At 41.3% G+C, this 23,678-nt stretch overlaps 1 protein-coding gene across 1 annotated transcript in view; it reads left to right on the top strand.

Moving 5' to 3' along the window:
- Positions 1–23,361, top strand: part of PELI2 (pellino E3 ubiquitin protein ligase family member 2) — a 182,648-nt gene extending 159,287 nt beyond the window's left edge. The window contains exons 4-6 of the mRNA XM_041759162.1: positions 5,534–5,731; positions 11,677–11,865; positions 18,717–23,361. Of these exons, the coding sequence (XP_041615096.1) occupies positions 5,534–5,731; positions 11,677–11,865; positions 18,717–19,283 (954 nt within the window). The 3' untranslated portion in view covers positions 19,284–23,361. The remainder of the gene's footprint in view (positions 1–5,533; positions 5,732–11,676; positions 11,866–18,716) is intronic.
- Positions 23,362–23,678: the final 317 nt, after the last annotated feature.

Genomic DNA, 23,678 nt, shown 5'->3' with positions numbered 1-23,678 from the left:
TTTTGGCTCCATGGATTTGGTCCTTTAGCAAAGGTCTCGGGGACCCTCGGAGGTTCATAGACCACATTGAGAAATACTAAATTAAACTAACCTCTTAAATTTCATAGCTAAGAAATCTGGGTTTTTGAAAGGAAAGGTAACCAAGGTGTTAGTAGCAGAAGTAAGATTTATGTCTCTTGAGCTCTGTGTTCCTATGTAGTACGAGGTCAACCTCTTTAAATGAAGCATGGTAATTCAACAAGGATTTATAGCTTTACTAAGAAAACATAACACATTTGTCATTCTTACTCAAATAATCTGATTCCACTTGCAAAATAACGAGACATATTGGAGGATTAATATCAGGTCACTCGAAGCAGAGTAAAATTAAGCACCTCTTATGAGGCCCTGAAAACTCAAGCTTGTTTTAATTTTTTTCTTCCTTTTGCAAGCTTTTATGTCACCAACCTCTGATTGAAAAAGTTACTGAGCATAAAGCACTGTAGCATTCCTCTTTCTCAAGCTCAAACCTTGGTGTTGAGGGCTGTTCATTGCAGCCATTATCCATTAAAATGATTTCTAGGTTAATTGAGCATTTAAAGCAGAGCATCAGACTTAGCCAGAGTAGGGCCTTGTGCTGCCTTCCCTACAGTGGAAACAGATAGTAGGCTCAGAACTCAGAAGTATTGATTGATTGTCACCTAAGGGAAAAAAATACCAATTTGATCTGAATTTAAGAGATGGGTTAAGGGTTAAAGATGGGTTAAGGGTGAGTTAATATAGCAACAATTTCATAGTAGTTATTTTCTAGAACAGGTATAAATAAAGGAATGAGAAAAGAATGTAGCTTCTGAGAATGTAAAATAGATAAAAAGAGTTTATCAAGTGACAAAAATGTCTTGCAGGGCCCCCAAAGGGACGTGTGATGTGTGATGCCAAATGCATCCTGATCCTTTGGGTAAGGAAACCAACCAGGCCTCAGAGATTGCTATCTCATAGTCTTCAAGCCTGGGTGCTGGCAGACCTTATGGTTTTGGTTTTGGTTTGGTTAGCTTTTCATTTAGTTCCATTTATAGTACTTCTAGATAGTAATGTTTTATCAGCATCCACCTAGGTGAGAAAAGTGTTAAAGAATATCTACTTTTTAAACACTATTTCTTAAAAGATGATACGTGTGTCTCTCTCACAGGGTACCAGGTCCCTGTCATAATCCTCCCACTTATCAGTTTCACTTCTTGAGCACCTACTATGTATCAGATACTCATCTAGTTACTGGAGGTAGGCAGCCCAGACTCCCATCTCATGGAGCCCACGTTCTAGAAGAGGCAAACAGGCCACAAATAAGGCAGGAGCAACAGCAAGTGCCAAGGCCCTAAGGCAGGAGCAGGGTGAAGGAGGAGGACAGTGAAATGAGATGAGCTTGGGGAGGTGGGGCCCTTAGGCCAAGTAAGAAATTGGAATTTTAAGCAAGGGAGAGGTATAATCTGATTTATATTTCTTAGAGATATCTTCAAGTGCTGTCTAGACAAGAATGGAAACCTCATGTGTGAAAACAGGGAGACCAGTTTGGAGACTAAAGTAATGCAATCCAAGGAAGGGCTGCTAGCAGTGGGAACTAAGGTGGGGAGACATGGAAGGATGGAAGCTGTGTTTGGGGGGAGTGTTGACAGGCAGGGTTAAACATGGGTGTGAAGGAGAGTAAAGAATCAAAAATAATTCTTCAGTATTGATTTTTAGCTTGAGCAAAGTGGATGCCAGTTGTTGACACGGGGAATCTAGGGGGTTGAAGAGGAATCCAGATTCTGTTTGGAACATGTTACATTTTGACATGCTTATTAGACCTCTAAATGGAGATTGGCAATGCTGGTCTGAAGTTCTGGGTAGAGATCAGGGCTTTTTGGCTAATAATGGGAATAGACAAGATTACCTAGGGAAGAATCAGAAAACAAAGGGAAAGGGGCTCTTTGCCAACTAGCCTGTAAGAGTTTCATTATTCCAATAGCAGATACAGGTATGCCAGGATATCCTGGCTGATGATAAGCCCTGGAAACCTCCGCAAGAGCCATGTCAGTAGAGCCCTGTGGTAGAAACTCTGCCGGCGCAGGCTGAGGAGAGAAGTTAAGGAGATGAGTAAGGAAATGGGAGAGTAGTAACTAGTGAGGTTTTTCAAGAAGTATTGCCTCTAAGTGAATCAGAGAAATGGGGCTGTAGTTTGAGAGCTTGCTTGTAAGTGAAGGAATGTATTTTTAAAGATGAGGAACTAGTCCAAAACAATGCTACTCAAAGTGTGCGCAACCAAGCAGCCAAAGGTCTGTTAACAGTACAGAATGAACTGAGTAGGAAATCGAGAGGAAGAGTTTGGAAACTTTTACAGCACTTTTTATAGAACCTTGAAACATCCAAGCAGATGATCACTTTTCTAATATTCATTTTTATTGTATTTTTGAAAAGTATTGGTGACAACTTCAATTTAAAAAACAAATTGGTCCTTTTATCAGAGTCACAAAGTTTGAGAAGCTCCAGAATGTGTTTGATAGCTGATGATTAGATCTAGTAGTAGAGAGAGAGAAATTGATGATTGGCAGGGGTGAGGGGGGGAACAGTGTCAGGAACAAAATCCTTGGGAAGGAAAGACTATTGAGACGCCAGGCTTCAGTAGGGAGATTTGGAGAGGAGCAGCAATATTCCATCCTCATCATAGGAGGGAAGTCAGAAAATAAGGTTACAGTTGCAGGGACAGGAGTACCATTGGTACAGGAAAGGTGAGAGGGAGGCCCTTCCAGGTGCTTCCATGCCATCTTACCTGTTACCGACTAGACTGGCAGACAACCATACAAACCAAAACTTCTCTCATATCTGTAAAATTTAAAGTGCTGAGTGATGTTGTGTCATTGGTGTCAGTAAAATCCTCCCTATGGCTATTATGTGAATATCAGCCCTGTACAATTATCAGATGAAATTCAGAAACATCTTGACTTGTCTACATAACTGCCCTTCAGAGAATGTAAGGTTGATCCAATACCCAAAAGGATGGGTTCCAAGTTTTTGCACATGGAGTGAGTTTTCAGTAGGAAAGTGGCTTAGGTTTTTTTTTTTTTTTTTTTTCTGGCAAAAGTAACATGAGGTTTGTATCTGAAAGTCTAAAATTATACTGGCACACTACAGGTTAGATGTCAGTGGAATTGAATTGATAAACAAATCAAACGTGACCAGTCAGATAAGTACCATGACTTGAAATAATCGATCCTAGCAGTATGTTCCAGTTGGAATAAAATGTCATGTTTTATAGTCAATTTCAGTTAACTCATCAAGACATTAATTTAATACATTGGGATTAAATCAAAATGGCCTTTCCTGAAGAGAGTAATCTTTGTCGACAGTAACAGTTGTGTGACATTCTACCTAGAGCCTGGTTTTAGCTTTGAGCTTAAAGAGTCTTTGCCCTCTTCCATGGAGGTGACAGAAATTATGTCAGAGACTGTCTTTGTGAGAGCTCTAGGCAATTTTAGAACTTTCCACATTTCACTCCTGAGCTTCATTGGAATAAAGGTTCAAGACAAGTTTATTTCTGAGTTTAGAGTAGCCTTTATGTTATTTTTTTATTCTCTGTATTTTTGAAATATTTTACAATAAGTATTTGTTACTTTTCTAGTTTAAAAACATTTTTAAAGTGAAATATGTCAAAGACAAATACTGTATGATATCACTTATATGTGGAATCTAAAGAAAAAAAAAAGACAACCATAGAAACCAGAGACTAGAATGGTAGTTAACCACAGGCTGAGGGCATGGGAAAGGTAGAAAGGTATTGGTCACATAGCTGTAAGATGAACAGGTTCTGGGGATCTAGTGTACAGCATGGTAATCATAGTTAATAATATTGTGTTGTATACTTGAAAGTGGCTAAGAGAATAGCTTTAAAAAAAAAAAGGCTTAAAAAAAAAACCACTCTGAATCAGAGCTTCTGAGTTACATACCCAGCTTTTAAATGAATTTAGCTGAGGGAAGACTCTGAACTTTAGAAAGATGAATTGATAAGATTTGTAATATCGCTTTAGATTTTTATGTTGCATTTTTTAACAAGTTATATGTTTTCGACACCTGAAAGGCACACATTCAGGCAATATGCATCTATTCACAATGATGAGTTTCAGTGAACCCAGAGGTTTAGTTTATTCTAGATACATTTCGTTAGAACAAGAAATTAAGGGTTGTAAAAAAAAAAAAAAAGAGAGAGGAGGAAGAGAGAGAGAAAATAGATGTCTGTTGTCTGTTGGTTTAATAGAGATAGTCTATGCATGAAAATATGTGACATTTACAAAAGAAATTTAATAATTTTCCGGGAAGCAAACAGAGCTAAATGATGCAAGAGAATATATATTTGTTCACTTTTATTTCTTTAGATGAAAAATATATTAAATCTTATGTTTTAGACAGAATTTTGAGATCAGGATAAAGATACCTGAGAAATTGACTGTTGGGGGTCTTCTGTATATACATCTGGGGGGTTTATGTGTTTCTCCCCTCGTCAGCTTCTGAATCAAAGTCACTAGTGTTAGGAAAGAACATTAACATTCTATTTAGTGACAAGTGATTTATTTACATATAAATGATTTTAATTTAAAAAGTCTCTGGTGTATAAATAACATATATCACTGTTTTCTGGTCAGAGGTTCATAAAACAGCATTACATAAATGTTTTAATATTTTGTCTTGAGGATTTTTTTGTTGTGTAAACAAATACTTAACTCTTCCCAGTTCACAGGACAGAACAGTACCTATCTTACTTGCATTTATTGATTATGGAAACCTTTTTAGAACTGTAAGATCCTCCTAATGAAATATATTCTTTCTGGAAGCATTTAATCTTACCAAGGAAAGCAAGTCGACATAATATTATTGGCAACTTCTTAGACTTTCCCAAGAGAGATTTTTTTTTTAAATCCAAAATTGAAATGTTAAGATCAGTTTTTTAAATCTTTAATCTGACTGCATCCCCAACTTGGGGTTGACTTGTATTGCCCTTCACATCATTCTCATTTACAGTGAATAATGGCAACAGGCATTTGATCTATGTCTGGGTTAGGGCTAGTCTTGTTCCATGCCATGAGTCACTGGTGGATTTACTTAGTGGGGAAAACCAATACCTGCTGCTGGGCAAGAGTTCTTTTGTTTGTTGTCTTTCTTTAAAATCTTGTTTTTCTCCAGCTGGAAATAGTGGGGTAAGGAGGGTGGGGTAGAGAATAATTTACTATTAAAGTAATATTTTCACCTGATCCCAGAGATACAGCCTGTTGGGAGGCAAGCTCTAATGTTTTTCTCCAGAATAAAAAAAAAATTAGCTTTTCTCTTACTATTTAAAACCTGGTGATTAGTTAACTATAATATCTCCCATAGTTAAACAAGGAAAGGGACAGCTAAATTTTTTTCATTAAATTCTTACCCTCAGAGCAGAGATAACAAATGTTAAAGAGATCCGGAACATTCATCCCATGTGAGCAAAATATGGTGACATATTTTTCAAATAAATCATGAGTACATTTGATTTATTTAGGTGGGCAGGTCAACAGAAAGCCCTATCGACTTCGTTGTTACAGACACAATTTCTGGCAGTCAGAACAACGATGAGGCCCAGATTACACAAAGCACCATATCCAGGTTTGCCTGCAGGATCGTCTGTGACAGGAATGAACCATACACTGCACGGATATTCGCAGCCGGATTCGACTCTTCCAAAAACATATTTCTTGGAGTAAGTACTATTACTAAGTACATTGTTTCAAGAAAAACAGCCGTTTATTATCAGATAAAACATTTGAATGTGGCCAAAACTTTGCTTTCCACAATGCTTCTAGTTAGACTTGGAGATTTTAGTCTTCAGATATGGAATTTGAGAGGTTGCTATTAAGAAACTAAAAATAACTATGTCATTACTTGATACTTGTTCTGTTTGCTATATTATAATATGTAGAGTAATTACTTTTGAAAAATACATATTGACATCACACTTAATGTATTTATAGTAGATTTAAGAGGGGTTATTTCAGTAGGAAAAATAAATGGTCAAATCTACATAGAGTTCAAAAGAAAAAGTGATATTCATTCATTCAAAAAATTTTCATTGGGTTTTTTCTGGATTCCACGTCTGGTGTTATGGATGCACTATCACAGAGAACAGAACAGACTAAAAATCTCTGGCTTCATAAGGTTTCCATGTAAATGAAATCCAGAAGTTTTAGTGAATATCCAGTTTTAATATAGTTTTTTTTTTTTAACCAGGATGTTTTTTCAGGGAAAAAAATACAAAATGGCCTTAAAAAAAATACCCTAAACAATAATAAAAATGTATCCTTTCATGTGAACAAGGGGCCCCATGGAAGACAGCTCCAGGGTTGGGTAATTCAGTGGTTCTGCGACATCTAGGAAAGCAGATTCCTTCTGTCTTGCCCCCTACCTCCCTGGGCAGATCAGCTTCCTCAGGCTGCCCTAGGGATGAGAGATGGCTCTTGCACTTCCATGCATCTACTGTCACGTGATGACTTCCAGCTGAAGAGGCGGCAGCAGCGGCACTATTTCTTCCTTATCTCTCTTTATTGTTTTTTAATTTACTTTTTGTAATTGAATAAATTTGACACATAACATTGTATAAGTGTAAGGTATACAGTCATGTTACCTTGATATGTGTTGTAAAATGATTGCTGGTATAGCATTATTTACCACATTGTGCAATTATAGTACAATAACATGGTCTATATTCGTAATATGGTGCATTAGTTCTCTATGGCTGCTTCACTGCTCATTACAAGCTTGTACCCTTAAACACCATCAATCTTATCACTATACCCCTATGCCCCCACCCACCCACCCCATCCCCAGTAACTATCATTTTATTTTTCTCTGTTTTTCATAGGCTTAACTTTTTTAGGTTCCACATACAAGTAACATCATATAATACATATTTTCTCTGACTTAACTTGCTTAGCATAATGTGCTCAATCAAGGTCCATCCATATTGTTGCAAATGGAAGGCCATCCTCCTTTCTCATGGGTAACTCGTATGTACAGTGTCTTTTTTATCCATTCATTCATTGATGGGCATTGGGGTGGCTTTCATGTCTCGCCTTGGGAATAATACAGTAAACATGGGAGTGTATATATCTCATTGAAACCCTGTTTTCAGTTCCTTTGAGTATGTGCCCTAAAGTGGAAATGCTGGATCATATGGTAATTATTTTTTATTTTTTGGCTATTTTGAGTGTTCTGTGGTTGCACACAAAGTTTAGGATTATGTCTTCTATTTCTGTGAAGAATTCTTTTTAATGTTTCGATGGAGATTGTGTTGACTCTATAGGTGGATTTGGGTAGTATGGCCATTTTAACAGTAGTCTTCTGATTCATAAGCATGGGTTATCTTTCCATTTGTCTGTGTCTTCAATGTATTGCAAAGTTTTGTCCTTTTCATTGTATGGATCTTACACTTCGTTGGTGAAATTTATTCCTAAGTATTTTACTATTTTTGATGCTGTAGTGAATGGGATAGTTTTCTTTATATGTTTTTCAGATGCTTCATCATTAGTGTAAAGGAATGCAACTTATTTCTCTGTTGGATTTTTGTCCTGCCACTTTACTGAAACCTTTAATTTCAACAGCTTTTTGACTAACTCTTCAGGATTCTCAATATATAAGATCATATCATTAGCAAATAGTGACAGTTTTACTTCTTTCTTTCAGGTTTGTATGTCATTTACTTCTTTATCTTGCTAATTGCTCTCACTAGGACTTCTAGCACTATTTTAAATAGGAATGGTGAGAGTGGGCATCCTTGTCCTGTTTCTGATCTTAAAGGAAACATCTGCAGTTTTTATTCACTGAGTATGACATTAGCTGTGTGTTCCACATATTTGTAGATCTTCTCACTTTCCTTTCATTGTTACTTTCTAGTTTCATACCATTGTGATCAGGGAAGATAATTGATATGATTTTAGTCTTCTTAAACTTGCTAAAATTTGTTTTGTGGCCTATCATATCTCTCCTGGAGAATGTTCCAATGCACTTGAGAAAATGTGTTCTGCTACCATTGGATAGAATGTTCTGTATATGTCTGTTGAGTCCATTGCTCAAAAGTGTGGTTCAATTCCAGTGTTTCCTTGTTGATTGTCTGAAACATCTATCCATTGATGACAGTGGGGTATTGAAGTCCTTTACAATTATTATACTGTAGTCCATTTCTCTTTTAGATCTGTTATTATTTGCTTAATATAATTTGATACTTGGATATTGGGTACATATATATTTACAATCATTATATTTCTTGATGTATTGACCCCATTATGATTATGCAATGACTTTGTCCCTTGTTACCCTTTTTGGCTTGAAATCTGTTTGTCTGATATAAATATGGCTATACCGATTCTCTTTTGGATTCTCTTTGCTTGGAATATCATCTTCCATCCTTTCATATTGAGCCCTATGTTGTCTTTAAAGCTGAGATGAATCTCCTGTAGAGCAGCAATATAGTTATCTTTTGTTGTTGTTTTTTAAATCCTTCCAGCCACTCTATGCCTTTTGGTAAGTTCAGTGCATTTACATTTAGTGTGATTATTGATATGAAAGACTTATTACTGTCATTGTCTCTTTTGCCTTCTGGCTATTTTGTCTCTCCATTATTTCTTTTTCCTTCCATTTCTATCTACATTTGTACATTGGTGGTTTCCCATGGTGCTTCTTGCTCAATTTCCCCTCCTTTTAATGTTTTGTCTCTGCTCTAGATTTTTGCTTTGTGGTTATCATGAACTTTATATAGAACAACTCATAGATAAAGTAGTCCTTCTGCTGATAACAGTTAATCTTCATTTGCCTATGAAAAATCCATCCTTTAACTTTTTTCCTTTTATATTTTTGATGTCACAAATTATCTCTTTTTATGCTGTGATTTTGTTACCTTATTGTAGTAGCTGTAGTTATTTTTTACGTCTGCTATAGGTATTTTTAATGTCTTTGCCTTTAACCTTTCTACTCTAATTGAGAATTTATTTTTTTATATAATTGAGAGTTTAATGTACTATTATAAAGAGTTACAGCTTCTAATTCTGTCGCTTTTATCAGAGTTTTATGTACTTCTGTCTTTTAATTTTAGCTTGAAGATCTCCTTTCAACACTTCTTATAAGGCAGGTCTGGGGTGGTGAACTCCCTCAGCTCCTGTGTGTCCGGGAAAGCCTTTAATTCTCCATATCTGAAGCATAACTTTGCTGGGTAGAATATTCTTGGCTGGCTGTTTTTATCTGAGAAATTGAATAGCCTGATGGGGATTCCTTTGTAGGTTACTGTCTTCCCCCTCCCCCAGCTGCCTTTAAAATTTTAACATTGACTCTTAATAATTTTTTTAAAAGATTTACTTATTCACAAGAGACACAGAGAGAGGCAAAGACATAGGCAGAGGGAGAATCAGGCTCCGCAGGGGGAACCTGATGTGGGACTCAATACCAAGACCTCAGAATCAGGACCAGAACCAAAGGCAGACGCTCAACCACTGAGCCACCCAGGTGCCCTGACTCTTAATAGTTTAAATGTAATGTGTCTTAGAGAAGATCTTGCATGGAGAATAATAAGGTGTTCTGTTAGCTTCATGGACTTTGTATATCCAGTTCTTTCCTCAAGTTTTAGAAGTTCTCAGGAATTATTTCTTTAAATATGCTTTCTGCCCTTTTCTCCCTCTCTTCTTCTAGAAAATCCATTATTCTTATGTTGGCTTTTCTAATGAAGTTAGCTAGCTCTTGTAGTGTGTCTTCACTTCTTAAATTTTACTTCTCTCTTCTGTTCCACATGAATCATTTCTATATTCTAGTCTTCCAGCTTGCCAGTTCTCTCTCCCATCTGATCTTCTGTATTTCCAGTGCATTCTAGTGCATTCTTCATGTCATTTATTGAGTTCTTCAGACCCAGAACTTGTTTGGTTCTTTTTTAGAATTTTATTGCCTTGGGTAAAGTATTCCTTCTGCTTGTTCATTTTATTTCTGAGGTCATTGTATTGCCTTTCTGAGTTTTCTTGTATCTCATTAAATTTCTTCATAACAGCTGTTTTGAATTCTTTATCAATAGAATGTCCATGAAATATTCATGCAGTATTCCATGTCTTTGGATTCAGTTGCTGGAAAACTGTCATTTTCTTTTTGTGATACTGTATTACTGTGATTTTTTTTCATGGTGTTTGATTAAAAGTGCCTCTGTCCTCACATTTGAAGTAGGGAACACCCTATTTAGGCAAGTTTCTGTTTACTTGGATTCTAACAGTTCAGCAGGTTGGTAGTTAGGGGCCTTTCTTTTATATTCCAGAAGGTGGCGCTATAGCACAAATTTTTGGTTTCTCTTCTTGGGTAGAGGTAGGGGCTGACTTTTCACTGAGGTTGGGAGTGGGCTCCAAGGGAAAAGGAGTGGGGAGGTGCAGCAGATTTGGGGGAGGTGTGTACTTCGCTCTTGGGGCTTTGATGTACCCACAGTCTGGTAGGGGGATCCTCAATTTGGGGCGGGAGGTGGAGGTGGTCCCAGAAGTCCATGGACCAAAACCCTGGGGCAGACAACAGGAGACACTTCCCTGAAGTTCTCTTTGCCTACTTCCCTTCCCCCATTCACTGCAGTCTTTCCTCCAAGATGGCAATGAATCCTTCCATTTATAGAACATGCATAGAGCAGACACCACCACCCCACACTCACCTCCTTCACTCTCCACCTCCTTTGTCAGAAAAGGTCACCCACTGGCCACTGCCTTTGCCACCTCTGGCTCCCCAGCAACCCACCTCCACTGCCTCCTCTGGGATGCAGTGCACCCAATTTCAGGGGCATAGATGTATGGATTTCAGGTGATCTGGATGCTGTGCAGCTGTGCTCTTTTTTTGTTACAGATGTCTGGTTGTAAATCCAAGAGGCAAGAAAAAAAGGAATGATCCATGCCACTGGGAGACTGATGTCACTCTTTCTTTCCATTCTCTTTTTAGACCAAAGGAACCTTACCAGGAAGATTAGCAGAAGACCCAGTCATGTCTCATTGGCCAGAGCTCAGTCACTGGCAAGAGGGCTTATCCTAATCAGAATTTATCCCTGGGTCATGTGAGCAATAGCTGGCTCTGTCACCAAGAAAGAGGAATCACTGACACAGGCATCCAAGAGTGTTTGTCCTGCTATTATATCAGGCTGTCTTTACCTTCCATCCTTGAGGATATTTATGAAGAGATACTGGCCACAACTTGTTTAGTAAAAATTCCTTTTTTTCCCCCCTACCTTCTATATACTTCCCAGGTAATGATTACATATAAAGCACTAATACAAAAGAGGCAAAAGGATTGCACAAATAGAACTAAAGAACACATACTAGATTCCTGGAATCTCCCAGGGGCAAAGCGGGGGTGGGGTGGGTAAAAGAATCTCTGAGGAAAGGGCCCAGGCATCAGGTTCTTTTTCTCTAAAGCTCCCAAGATGAATATAATGCATATCCAATGATAAATCATTCATACATTTTAGCACTTTCATGTTATCAGAATAATTGCATATTTTATCCTTCTGATTATTAGCTTTAAATAGAAAATGAAAATTCATCACTTTCTTCTGTCTGCCCATACCGAATATTTTAAAGAGATTCTGGAATCCCTTCATTTTGAACATAATCTTAGCATGCTTTTTCTGTTCTGTGGTATGTTCTCCAGGAAAAGGCAGCAAAATGGAAAAACCCTGATGGCCACATGGATGGGCTCACTACAAATGGCGTCCTCGTGATGCATCCCCGAGGGGGCTTCACTGAGGAGTCCCAGCCTGGGATCTGGCGTGAGATCTCTGTCTGTGGAGACGTGTACACCTTGCGAGAAACAAGGTCGGCCCAGCAAAGGGGAAAGCTGGTGAGTGGTCTTCACTTTGGAAAATGCACCACACTACAAAAGCCTAGCTCAAGGATTATCATTTTTCTTCCCTAAAATCCAGAACTTTTGTGCAGGTACAGTGCTGTTATGGACCATTGGCCCAGGAAAATGAGAATTCCATAAGCCCCTGAAAATGCTAGGGAGATGGGCTTATTTCCTGCCATGGTGAAGCTTTTCCCATAGTAGAAGAAAACGATCTTCTTGCTCCTTACCACCTTAATAGCAAATCTTTTATTATATGCTTCACTACAAAATTCCACTTAAATTCATTTTAAGGACAACCTTATTTTTAGCGTAAAACTTTAGTAATTTGGAAAAATGCTGAGCCATCTAAGACTAATTAGTAAAAATTATGAATTACAGAATTATTTACTAGACTTTCTGGAACTAAAAGATAATTAAGTTAGCTTTTTTTCCCTTGAATTCATAGTAAGAAATTAATATATAATTCCATATATAATTCACCAAAATCATAAAATCCTTTATTTGAAATCATTCATAGAGGGCATTGACTTGGCATGTTAATATTTTCCTATAAATATCCCTGCTTATTCCAAATGGCCTAAAGCAGTTGGCTTTTAAACTCTTTCTTTTGTGGAGAATAATTATAAGCCCTTAAACGGGAAATTTCGGGTGTCTGACCTTGCCATAGCTGTGTAGCACAGCGCCAGAAGTTTCTGAGTAAACTTTCAACTCCAGTGCTTTTAATTAATCAGTAGATAGAAGCTAGAATAAGAACGAACGAATGTTTTCTTCAGAACCCCCCTAGAAAAGCATAAGAGTAATCTAGCATTTTTCAGCAAGATGATAACCAGCTATAACTGAGATGGAGAAAGAAGATGGAGGTTGGGTAGGGGGGCAGAGGGGACTCATACTAACCTGGTTTACTAGACTCAACTCAATGTTTGTTTGTAGGGAACTATTATTTTTATTTGTATTTCACACCATTACTGAGCTATAAATACAGCTTCTGCATTTTACAATAAAGCCCAATATTAGAGCATCCTGGCCAAGTAAACATGAGAAATGTTTTCTAAGAAAGACCAGAGAAAACACAATAACTTCTGTTTAAACACTTTTCAAGAGACTGTAAATAGGGAACATAATGTGAAAGCAGTTTTTCCAAATAACTTTGTTTCTGATCATTGGATAACTTTATACAAAACTGCCCTAGTTTGGCTGACTTGGTGATCTGTCATTATGATGGCAAGAGTAGAAGTCAGTATAAATGGTTGCTGGGTACAGGTGTGTTAACATTTCAGAGACCTCAGCTAATGAGATCCGAGCAGCTTTGTCAGGGAAGTGGAATCGTGCCCATTTTATGGATGAGGAAGGTACAGCATAGAGAGGTTAAATATTGTCCAGGGCCCCAGAATTCAAAGGTGGCAGCAGATAGGATTAAAACACCGTCCTCCCTGACTAAAAGTCTGGATTCTGAGCTGCCAGTGGGTATCATCTTGTGAGGAGCAGCACCTGGCCCTCACCTGGGATGGTTTACACCAGAACATTCGCTAGAATGCCCAAAGGGCTTGTCTGTCTCCAAGGGCACATTTATAGAATGAGTTTCTTGCCTCCGCTCAGTGATTGTACAGTGACCCAGCTCAGGCAGCTGTGTGTGCCAGAGAAGGGGGCAGTGCTCCTAAGAAGAACTCCAAAAATAGCATGTATTCATGGGCTGTATTAAATCTCAACTAATTTTGAAGTTAGTCCCTGTAAGAGACCCTTAGATCTGCCCAGAATTGTGCTGTACTGTTTGTTTGTGTACAACTGGCCTGGCCTACAGTAAAGGTTTCTGAGTTTCCATCAGTCTGATTTTGCACTATGGGAGACACTGAGGGGGTGAGAGGACCTGGCTTCCCTGCAACACCCCTTGTTAGCCAGGAGAAGTTTGTCAGGTGAACACCTGGGGATTCTTTGAGCTTATGTTTTCATTAATGGCTCTAGTTCTATACATGTGGCTGGTAGCATTGATGTAAATTGTCTGGAGATGAGATTAGGAAACGGTCTCTGGCAGTACTCTACATTTGCAACACACAAATGTGGAGAATAAAGTAGAAGATAGAAGGTTTTATATTAATAATATACCTTGGCATTTAATGTGAATCTACGTACTGATATGTTAACAACTGCCGTGGTTTCTTATCACAGCAGTCTTTGTCCATGATCAACATAATTAATTAAATGTGGGGGAAATGTCCTTTCAGGAGCTGAACCCCCTGAATAAATAGGTGAATAGACCTTTAATTGTATCCTATTCCTTTATCTAGTTGGTAACATTTATAATTCTGCTCTTAGGTGTGAGTGTACTAGAGACCTTTCTATTCCACTAGATCTATACTAGATCTATAGATATAATGTATCCAATTATATTTGGGGTATTTAATTAAACTATATTGGCCCTGTAAAATTTAGTGTATTCAGTTAAGTTAATTTTAGGAGCTATAAACATAACCATAGTGTTACATACTATGGTACTAGTTACATACTAGTTACATACTAGGCTCTACTAAGTGCTTCATATTAAGGCTCCCAAGCATTGCTCAAAGCTACCCAATGAGATCAGTGTTATGGCTCCCATTTACAGAAGAGAAAGCCAGGGCTTTAAAAAGTTGATACTTGCTTATAAGCAGTGGGTGAGGATTTGAATTCTCTACACTAAGCTTAGCTATCTGATCAGCAGAGGTCATTATGTTTTAACTGTCTTACTTCTACAATATCACTGTCGATTCCTCATGCTTTCTCCTTGCCCCCTCCCCCCCGCCTTTTTGGTAGAATTTTAAAAATAAAATCTGAAATCCAAACCTGTGCCTCTGCACAGTGGTATCTTTACCTTGCTACCTCCCACACACTGTAGTCTGGAGAAAAACTACATTGTGTTCACCGTTGAGAGAGAGCACACAAAAATCACAGTCAAGGGGCAGCCTGGGCGGCTCAGCAGTTTAGCGCCGCCTTCACCCAGGGCCTGATCCTGGAGACCCGGGATCGAGTCCCACGTCGGGCTCCCTGCATGGAGCCTGCTTCTCCCTCTGCCTGTCTCTGCCTCTCTCTCTCTCTCTCTCTCTCTCGCTCTCTCGCTCTCTCTGTGTCTCTCATGAATAAATAAATAAAATCTTTAAAAATAAATAAAAAGAAATCACAGTCAAAGAAGAGAGAAAACAGGCTGCGTTTAAGTGGCCACTGTCAGGAGTGTGGCCCAGTTCTGAAGTCAGGCCATAGACCAGGGTCCTGGTTGCCCCACATAGGAGCAGTTGGAATAGTGCTGGTCCATGTCATGAGGATGATTCAGAGAACACTGCATGGATGGGACACTGTACACGGTAGCAGATCATGATTGCGTAGCTGTTCTGACCAAGCAGGGGTAGGAGCTGAGAATCCAGCAATGAACAGGATGCCTAGGGCTCTGCCCTCAAATTGTCCCATGTGGAGAAGGTCACAAATGATGCAGCAAATCAGTAGCATGTTGTATGGGATGAACACCGTCATAGGGAAAGTTCTAGAAGCTACAGGAGGAACCTATCCTCAGAGAAACACCTATCCTAGACTTGGGAGTCAAGAATACGTACAAAATAAAAAGTCATAGACTCAAAATTTATAGGATGTTGTTTACCAGAAACTGCCCTATAGGAAGGAAAGAAGGGGTTGTTCACCAGTGTGGCTACTACCGAGCCCCAGTTTCTTGCCACATCAGCATTATTCGTTCTAACATAGTTACATGCCTAGATGAGACATTCCTGAGAATTACCTGTGGGTATGCCAGCCGGAGAGAGGGGAGGAGACCAAGTGGTCGATACTCAGGGTGACAGTGGGTGGGGAGTAGCAGAGTTTTTTAAAAGGTTATTTGTCCTATGCAGTGTTAAGATTTATCATTTTGTTGGGACTTTAACTTTTTCTACTAATATTTGGTGCTTTTAAAGAAGGGGCTGAAAAAAAAAATAAAGAAGGGGCTGCTTTCTCATTGAAGGAAAACTTTCGAAGTGGCACCAAGTGAGACTTGAACGTTGAGTGGGAGTGCCAGGCCACAGCGTGGACCTGAGGTGGGGCATGCAGCGCTGTGCTGCAGAATTCTAGGCAGAGGTCGCTCGCACACAGGCCAGTGGACAATCCAGCCAAGCGCGTGCAAGGACCCCATCTCAGACCAGAGCAGCCCTCTTCACTGTAAGAAAGATCTGTGGCCTGCCTCATGGTCCATGACCTTTTAAGTGTGTTAAGTTTGGGTGTGATCCTGAGCGCAGTGGAGAGCCAGCAAAGACCTTTGAGCCAGAGAATGACGAAATTTCTCTTTGGCCCATACCTCTGCTGCCCCTCACAAGTTCGCCCCCTCCCACCTCCCCTAGCCTTGCAGGGATGTGGCCCAGTTCTATCCCCGGGCCTCTCTGCCCTCCTGAGACCCTGCCTGAGCAGTGTCATCCACTCCTGGGGCTTCAGCCTGATGCTGCTAAGTCCCAGACGTGCTTCTCTAAGCCAGACCTGCAGTCGTGTGGCTCCTGTGCACAACCGTGGCCCACCCTCTGCAGGACCCTTGGATTCCACACATCTGAAACTGAACCACCTGTCATTTCCCCCCAAACCTGCCATTTCTCCTATATTCCTGGTCTCTGGAAAGCTGCCTCTTATGCAGACAAAGCCAGAGACATTGATCTGTCTTCCTCAGATCGGGAGCAAGTCCTCAACATTTCTTAGCTGTCTTGGCTGTTGCCGCTGGTAGTCGCTGCCTGCAGTGTACCCACCCTCTGCCTGGAGAAAGAACTCCCACGGTCTCCCCCACCTCCAGTCTTAAACTCATCCAACCCATCCTCCACACTTCTGAAGTGACCTTTTAGAAAGGCAAATCTGTTCTTTTACAGCTGCTTAAAACTCTGCATTGATTCCCTCTGGGCACGGGAGGCCAGCCAGGACGCCAGCCTGAGGCTCCCGTCCAGCTGGTGGGTGGCCTGTGGAACTCCTGCTGCTCCCTCTACGTGCATGCTGTTTGGCCTTTGCATCCATCCCTCTTTGTGAATTGTCTTCTCTTCCACCCCCCAGTTCCTGATAACTTTCTCAAATCCCTATTCAAGGAAGAGCCTTCTTAGAAATCATTTCTGATCTTCTACCATCAAAGTAATAGTAGCAGATATTTGCATAAGTGCCCACTGCATGCCAGACATGGTTCTAAGAACTTTATTAGCACTCCTCATCCCCTTGTCCAGTTTTACAGAAGAGGAAACAGAGGCACAGGCAGCTGAAGTAATGGCCCCAGGTTAGAGCTAGTGTGTGACAGAGCCAGGGTGCACAGCAAGGCCACAGGCTGCAGAGTCCATGCTCTTGACCCCAGTGGTGATATGGCCTCCTGTGATGATATTAGCTAACACTTTACTGACCTTCACTGGCTCCTGGCTCTGGCACGTTTGCTTCCCACTATGAAAAAAAAAAAGACGTCTCTTCAGTGTGGGTCGAGCAGCTTTATTCCCTCCAGGCCTTAAAGTACACCTGGCACATGGAGGCAGGGGTTGGATTCCCACGTGCCATGTCTTAGAGCTTCTCATCAGCTGTCTTTGTAAGCAGTTGGTGCCTAGTGTGCTATCCTTATAAAAGTGAAGGCTTTTTCTGACTGACTTATTTCGCTAAGCATAATACCCTCCAGTTCCATCCACATAGATGTGAATGATAAGATTTCATCCTTTCTGATGGCTGAATAATATTCCATCTTCTCAGTCCGTTCATCTGTCGATAGACATCTTGGCTCTTTCCAGTTTGGCTGTTGTGGACATTGCTGCTGTAAACATTGGGGAGCAGATGCCTCTTTGGATCACTACATTTGTATCTTTGGGGTAAATACCTAGTAGTGCAATTGCTGGGAAGAAACCAGAGAGGAAGACCAACCATGAGAGACTCTTAATCCTAGGAAACAAACTGAGGGTTGCTGGAGGAGAGATGGGTGGGGGATGGGTCACTGGGTGATGGGCATTAAGGAGGGCAAGTGATGTGATGAGCACTGGCTGTTATTTGCAACTGATGAATCACCGAACTCTACCTCTGAAACTAAAGATGTTCTATATGTTGGCTAACTGAATTCAAATTTTTTTCAAAAATGAAAGCTAATGGGGGGATCGCTGGGGGACTCAGCGGTTTGGCCCCTGCCTTTGGCCCAGGGCGCGATCCTGGAGTCCCGGGATTGAGTCCTGCGTCAGGCTCCCGGCATGGAGCCTGCTTCTTCCTCCTGCTGTGTCTCTGCCGCTCTCTCTCTCTCTCTCTATCGTAAATAAATAAATAAATAAATAAATAAATAAATAAATAAATCTTAAAAAAAAAAAAAATGAAAGCTAATGGCGAACGCTTCTGCTCCAAACCATAGGAATGCAGGACAAACAATAGAGTGCGTGAAGCTAAGGATCGCCAGGCATCATTTGGTCCGCTCCGCTGCAGTAATTGTGGCAGTGTCCCCCAACGACCTGGGTCGGCTCTGGTCACAAGGAGCCTGGGCTGGTGGGACACGTCCTGTCCGTTAGGAGATCAAGGAGCAATAGTGGTACTTACAAAAGACAACTGAAAAATCTTAAGATTCGTGAAGTTGGTGCAAAATAACCCTAGAGTCATTGTCCGCGTAAAGCCAGGTGAATCTGTGCTTAGGGCTTTGGGAGTATGGCATATCCAGATCCTACCCAGTGCTCCCGCGAGGAAACCGGCAGGACGGGGGTGCGGGGGGCAGGCGGGTGCCCGGAGCCCTTCGGGGAGGCAGGGGCACGAGCTGCCCGCCTGTGTTCACTCGCAAGAGAGAAAAGAACCCCAGAGCCATGTGCCCGATTGTGCCTCCCAAAGTCCAAAGCCTGCCTGTCTGTCCCCACGTGCCGCAGGTGGAGAGCGAGACCAACGTGCTGCAGGACGGCTCCCTCATCGACCTGTGCGGGGCCACGCTGCTCTGGAGGACCGCGGACGGCCTCTTCCACACGCCCACGCAGAAGCACATCGAGGCGCTGCGGCAGGAGATCAACGCGGCGCGGCCGCAGTGCCCCGTGGGCCTCAACACCCTGGCCTTCCCCAGCATCAGCAGGAAGGAGGTGGTGGAGGAGAAGCAGCCCTGGGCCTACCTGAGCTGCGGCCACGTGCACGGCTACCACAACTGGGGCCACCGCAGCGACGCGGAGGCCAACGAGCGCGAGTGCCCCATGTGCAGGACTGTGGGCCCCTACGTGCCGCTCTGGCTGGGCTGCGAGGCGGGCTTCTACGTGGACGCGGGCCCGCCCACGCACGCCTTCACCCCGTGCGGACACGTGTGCTCCGAGAAGTCGGCCAAGTACTGGGCGCAGATCCCGCTGCCGCACGGCACACACGCCTTCCACGCCGCCTGCCCCTTCTGCGCCACGCAGCTCGCCGGCGAGCACAACTGCATCAAGCTCATCTTCCAGGGGCCGGTCGACTGACGGTGCCCTCGGCCACCTGCTGAGCAGCTTACTGTGAAGCTCTTTTGCCACTAACTCCAGATTTTACCTTTTCTACAATGCTGTTTAGTAAGGGGAGGGGGCCTGAGGCTGGGGGCCGGGGGTGGGGGGCCGAGGAGGTGGGCGCGCGGCCGGACGCGCGGGGCGGGGCGGGGCGGGGCGGGGCGGCGGGGGCGGGGGCGCCGGTGAGCCCCGCGGGGCCGGGCCTCGTGGCCGTTGCGTGTCAGGCGCCGCGCTCCGAGTTTCCCCCTGGCTTCTGAAACCGTGTTTTTGTTGTTTTTGGTTTTTTTCCTTTGTTAACTTGGACATGACCTTAAATCCCAGTTCACGAATGTGGAAGAAAGAAGGTGTCGGTGCCCAGAACTAGCTGCCCCGAGCTGGGCTGCGGCGGTGGGGGGCGGGGGGGTTGCCTGGGGGTGGGGGGGCACCGCGGGCGCAGCGGGTCCTTCGGAGGCCCCGCCTGTTCAGATTTTTCTTTTCTGGGCAAAGAAGATGCCTACGCTGCCCTGTGCTTTGGTTTTGTTTACTTTGGTGGAGTTCAATGACTTTATCCACAAGAGTCATCAAATACCTTGGCATCTCATAGAAACCTCCGCGACCTTTCAGGCCGCCTTTCCCTAACGTCCGTGTAAGACGGTCCCGTCCCTGATGCCCCCCGTCCACGGCCAGCACCGTGGGGTTGATTAAAATGCAGCAACCCCCATTCATTAACCGAGGGTGATGATTGCAGCGGTCAACGGGGGCCTGGTTACCCAGGTACCAGAACATCAGGTTTACTTACGTATTGGATTGTTTAAGGCTTACTATTAAAAAGAAGATTTTACTCTGTAAAACCACTTGTTGGGTTTCTTCCTTAAGAAGGCCAAAATTCTGGGAGCCTGAGAGCTAACAGCTCACCACGATGCAGTCGTTCTGGTTCACTCCCTCACTGCCATCTGTCACCCTCTCCCGCAGCTTACAGAGCCCTGAAGTTTCGAAAATGTTTGCAAATCAAACTAAATTTAAATGTGATCATTAGATATACACAACACCAAGTGGTACATCTGCAGAGATAATTTGAAATTCCTGATTTCAAGAGAGCAAATGAGTGTTTACTGAGGAATAATTAAATCAGAATTTCATATGAGCACCAACCATCCTTCTGTTAGTTCCGATTCATTTTGAATCATTCTCAGATGCTCATTCTCCGCCCTCGGTACCTAGAGTGTCGCTGCTCCCAGAAGGTAAAGACTCCTTAGGACAGGAGAGCGCCACAGCTGGCCTGCATGAAGTAGATCCCTGCCACACGGAGCAAGTATTTATTTAAACTAACATCCTCTGAAGTTGACCATTACAGATCCATGCTACATTTTAACCTTTGTTAGGGGTATGGAATTTATAGGATTCTCACATACTGTATTCATACTTGAATGTCTTTCCATGTTTTGCCTACTGGCAAATACGTTGCCCTATTTTCAGTTGTTCTAACACATTTTGAATGTCTCTTTTCCTGAAAGTGATTAGATTACCCTTGATTGCTGCTACTTAATTTGACCTAACACCTAAAAAGTTCAGCTTCTCAGTTAAAAACAAACAAACAAACAAAAAAAAAAACTTTACTTTTCAAAGGAGATGATCGTTGAAAAGGAGACATTTTTGTTTTGGTAATTTTTAAATGATGTGGAAATCCAACAATAGTCCTCTTATTGATCACTTACTCTATTCTTTAGGTAATTTCGTTTTCTTTTTGTCTGCAGGTAAAGTAAGTCATAATGTATCAAACGCCTTTTTATGCAGCCTCTGTCTCCAAGGATTAGCTTTCACTCACTCGTGCAAAGGAGGCAATAGTCCCTTTTCTTGCTGTATGGCTAGGTGGGTTGAGGAGTCTTGATACCCTAAAAGTATCTTGTATGGTCAGTGGCCTTGCATCTAGAAGGGCTGGATTTTCCCTATCAGAGACATTTCTGGAAAGTTATGATCTGCTGTCATGTTCCACTTCAAGGACTATAATACTTCAGGGTCTAGCAGTTTTACGTGCAACACATGCCCCAAAATAAAATGCCAAAGTTAAACTTGGGGTAATAAATTCTAAGCTCTTGGAAGGAGTAACAGGCAAACTACCCTGTGTCTGCATCACATCTTTGATGTCCAAGTGAGGTCCTAAGGACCAGCAGAGAGGTGGCAAGTCTGCACAAAGCAGCCATGCTCCTCTTGTTCCCTTCTAGTAAGATCTGCTTAGAATTTGGAGTAATGAGTTGTTTTCTCCAGAGGTGAGAGCAGTTCAGTTTGTGAGAATAAAGAACTCTGGCTCAATGAAGTAACACAGTTCAGAAAAAGTAATTGCTCAGAGGTTACTTCTGTTTTTGTCTTGCTTGCTACCAGATTGGGGGCAGGGTGGGGGGGGGGTCCCTCTCCCCCAGGTATATATATATATAGGAAACTGCTGACAATTATCCTGATCTTGGCCTGACCAGAATGCCTTTTGTGAATAGATCACCTGAAGTAAAACCCCAATGATGTATTCCCATAGTGAATTTTTTTCAATTGTCAGTGTACTATTTAAAAAAAAAAAAAAGTGGATGGGATACAACTCAATATTTTTCTAGTCTGGAATTTTTTTATTAATAATCGGTGCTGTCGGGTCATGCATGCTGCAGCTCAATGTTTCCCTTATTTGGTTTCACTTTTTGCAAAAAGGGCTACAGTTCACACTGCAGAGTAAGTATTAAACTTTCTGGTCCCCCCCCCCCAACTGTGGCCCAAAAGAATTAAAATCTTTTAATATAAATAGCATATTTATCATTCCTCAATAGTTAATTATAGAGTTTGGTACCTTTGTGCCTCAGGGAAGCCACGTGATATAACTGGTTATAGAATTTCAGGGTTAGGGTTTAAAGAAAGGAGAAAGCCATTGGAAAAATGGGCTCCATTAAGGAGACTAATGAATCTGGATGCAGAAATATGCCAGGAACTGGCATACACATGATTGTAATAGAATTTATTTCCAGTATCAATAGGGAAATCTTAAGTTATTGCATATACTGTATTAGGAAAGTTGAGAACTCTTCATAAAGCTTCAATTGCTTTATTTTTGCTTACATAAAACTCAAACCCCTGGTTTTTGGAGCTCAGTATTGTTATTTGGGCACTTTTGAAAGTTAAAGGGAGCATGTTTTCTTCTTTTCTCATAGGTTACAGAATTGTTACCTGCAGTTCTATGATTTTGATCAACTTTTTAAAAGCCATTCTGTGCTTTGGATTGGTGTGAAAGGATGTATGATCGATCATAGCAGTGTTCGTCCTGGCTACAAGCTAGTTATCTTCCTGCAGTTTTGTCTTGTAACAGTGGAATTTCTGATAGGCAAACCACAGAACCTTGATTTTAAGCCAGATCCAGCTCCATTCCCTTGGCAGGCGATCTTCTATCCCCATAGTTTAGCCTTCATGGGCTGAGGGTATGAAGTTCCTCCTCCAGTGCTGGAAATAGAGCATAGCTCTGTTATCGTTTCTTTATGACCCAAAGGCCAACGAGACAGCTCCAGGATTTTTTTTTAGAAGAACGTGTAAGCATTACTAAAGTAGTAAAAAAAAAAAAGAAAAAAGAAAAAAGAAGAAGGTTCAGTGTTTCTTTTCAGTGAAACTTATATCTTCTCAAGTTTTTGCCCTCATGAAAAAGCCCTAGAGGAAGATAGGAAAAAGCAAATATTTTTCCAGTTCTACTTAACCATTTCTAAACAAAAATACACTTGATGAAAGGGAAATTATTTCTTCGTAGCTGAGATGACAGATTGTTTCTCTGTATTAAATAGTCTAGAAGTTAAGGAGTGGTCATATTTACCATGTATAGTGTTACAAGCAGTTAAATTTTATGGATATATTTGTAAAGCTGTTCTTTTATATTTCATGTCAAATTGAAAAGTTTATTTCTTCACTATTGTACCTGTGGAAATACAAGCCATTTTACAGGAAAAAAATCTTCAAAAATTATTAAATGGATCTCAGTATGTTTCTGAGTTGTTGTCTTCAGACTGTGTGGCTGTCTGGGGTTCATCAGGACATTTAATACAAAGTTGATACAAAAGTAGACTTGATTTTTGCATTTCTCAAACTTCCGAGTTGATCCCAAATACTTGAGCTTACTGTATGCTGTTCCACACAATACATATTTAAATCTGATTTTGAAAATCCTGTTAATTTTTTTATTAAAGAATTCCATTGGTGCTTAAATCTAACTTCCAGGAGAATTTAACAAGACTCATAGAATAGATTTTCTTCATGCTCATTATAGTCATATGACTTCTTTAGCAGCAATCTTCATTCACTTTTAACAACACAAGGATTATGGGTAAGCCTTCAAGCCTTAAACTTTCACAAGAAAATAGATATATTTGATGGCTT

The sequence above is a fragment of the Vulpes lagopus genome, chromosome 6 (genome assembly GCF_018345385.1).
Source record: "Vulpes lagopus strain Blue_001 chromosome 6, ASM1834538v1, whole genome shotgun sequence".
NCBI classification, from domain to species: domain Eukaryota; kingdom Metazoa; phylum Chordata; class Mammalia; order Carnivora; family Canidae; genus Vulpes; species Vulpes lagopus.
Note: the sequence above shows the minus strand (reverse complement) of the source record. Positions and strands in the feature narration are given on the sequence as shown.